The sequence below is a fragment of the Trypanosoma equiperdum genome, assembly GCF_001457755.1.
Source record: "Trypanosoma equiperdum strain OVI genome assembly, contig: ctg_1391, whole genome shotgun sequence".
NCBI classification, from domain to species: domain Eukaryota; phylum Euglenozoa; class Kinetoplastea; order Trypanosomatida; family Trypanosomatidae; genus Trypanosoma; species Trypanosoma equiperdum.
The window spans coordinates 1-541 of record NW_027123384.1 but is presented as its reverse complement, the minus strand read 5'-3'; the positions used below and the strand labels follow the sequence as shown (position 1 = coordinate 541).

General features: G+C 30.7%; 1 protein-coding gene across 1 annotated transcript in view; it reads left to right on the top strand.

Annotated features, from left to right (window-relative positions):
- TEOVI_000865700 (uncharacterized protein) overlaps positions 1–69 on the top strand; it is a gene marked incomplete at both ends in the record, with an annotated part of 1,494 nt that extends 1,425 nt beyond the window's left edge. Inside the window, one exon of the mRNA XM_067221273.1 lies at positions 3–69. Within this exon, the coding sequence (XP_067077374.1) occupies positions 3–69 (67 nt within the window). The remainder of the gene's footprint in view (positions 1–2) is intronic.
- Positions 70–541: the final 472 nt, after the last annotated feature.

Here is a 541-nt window from a genome sequence, read left to right as displayed (position 1 = left end):
AACACCACAGGAAACAATTCTTTTGTCATTAAAACTTCCCCTCTTTTGCTTGCATTTTTGCTTATATAATTAAATTTCCAAAAGAGGTTTCGTTCAATTATATTTAATTTTGAAAATTTGTCATTTTAAGGCATTCGCTAAATTTTGACAATTTTAGTTGAAAATGTAAATTACAAAATTTGATAATTTGTTAAATTTTTTCATTTTTAAAATAGTCATGGTATAGTAATGATAATAATGACACTAAGAGAGTGTTGTGAGTGTGTAAATACTCATATTATAAGATTAGTGATAAAAAAGACCGAATAAGGTGGGGAAAATAGAACTAATGACAAAAAATATAGTGGTGTAATAAGAATAAGTCAGTGAGCTGGAGTGAGTATGATTGAGTGATTATGAGTGAGTGAGAAGTGGAATATGCTGAGTTTCAAACATAATGATTGCCATGAATATCTACAGGAAGGATTGTTCAACGAGGAAGGGCGTAAGTCCAGTGTACAAGGCAAATGGAGTCGCTGCGCTATCCTTAAAAATAGTGACA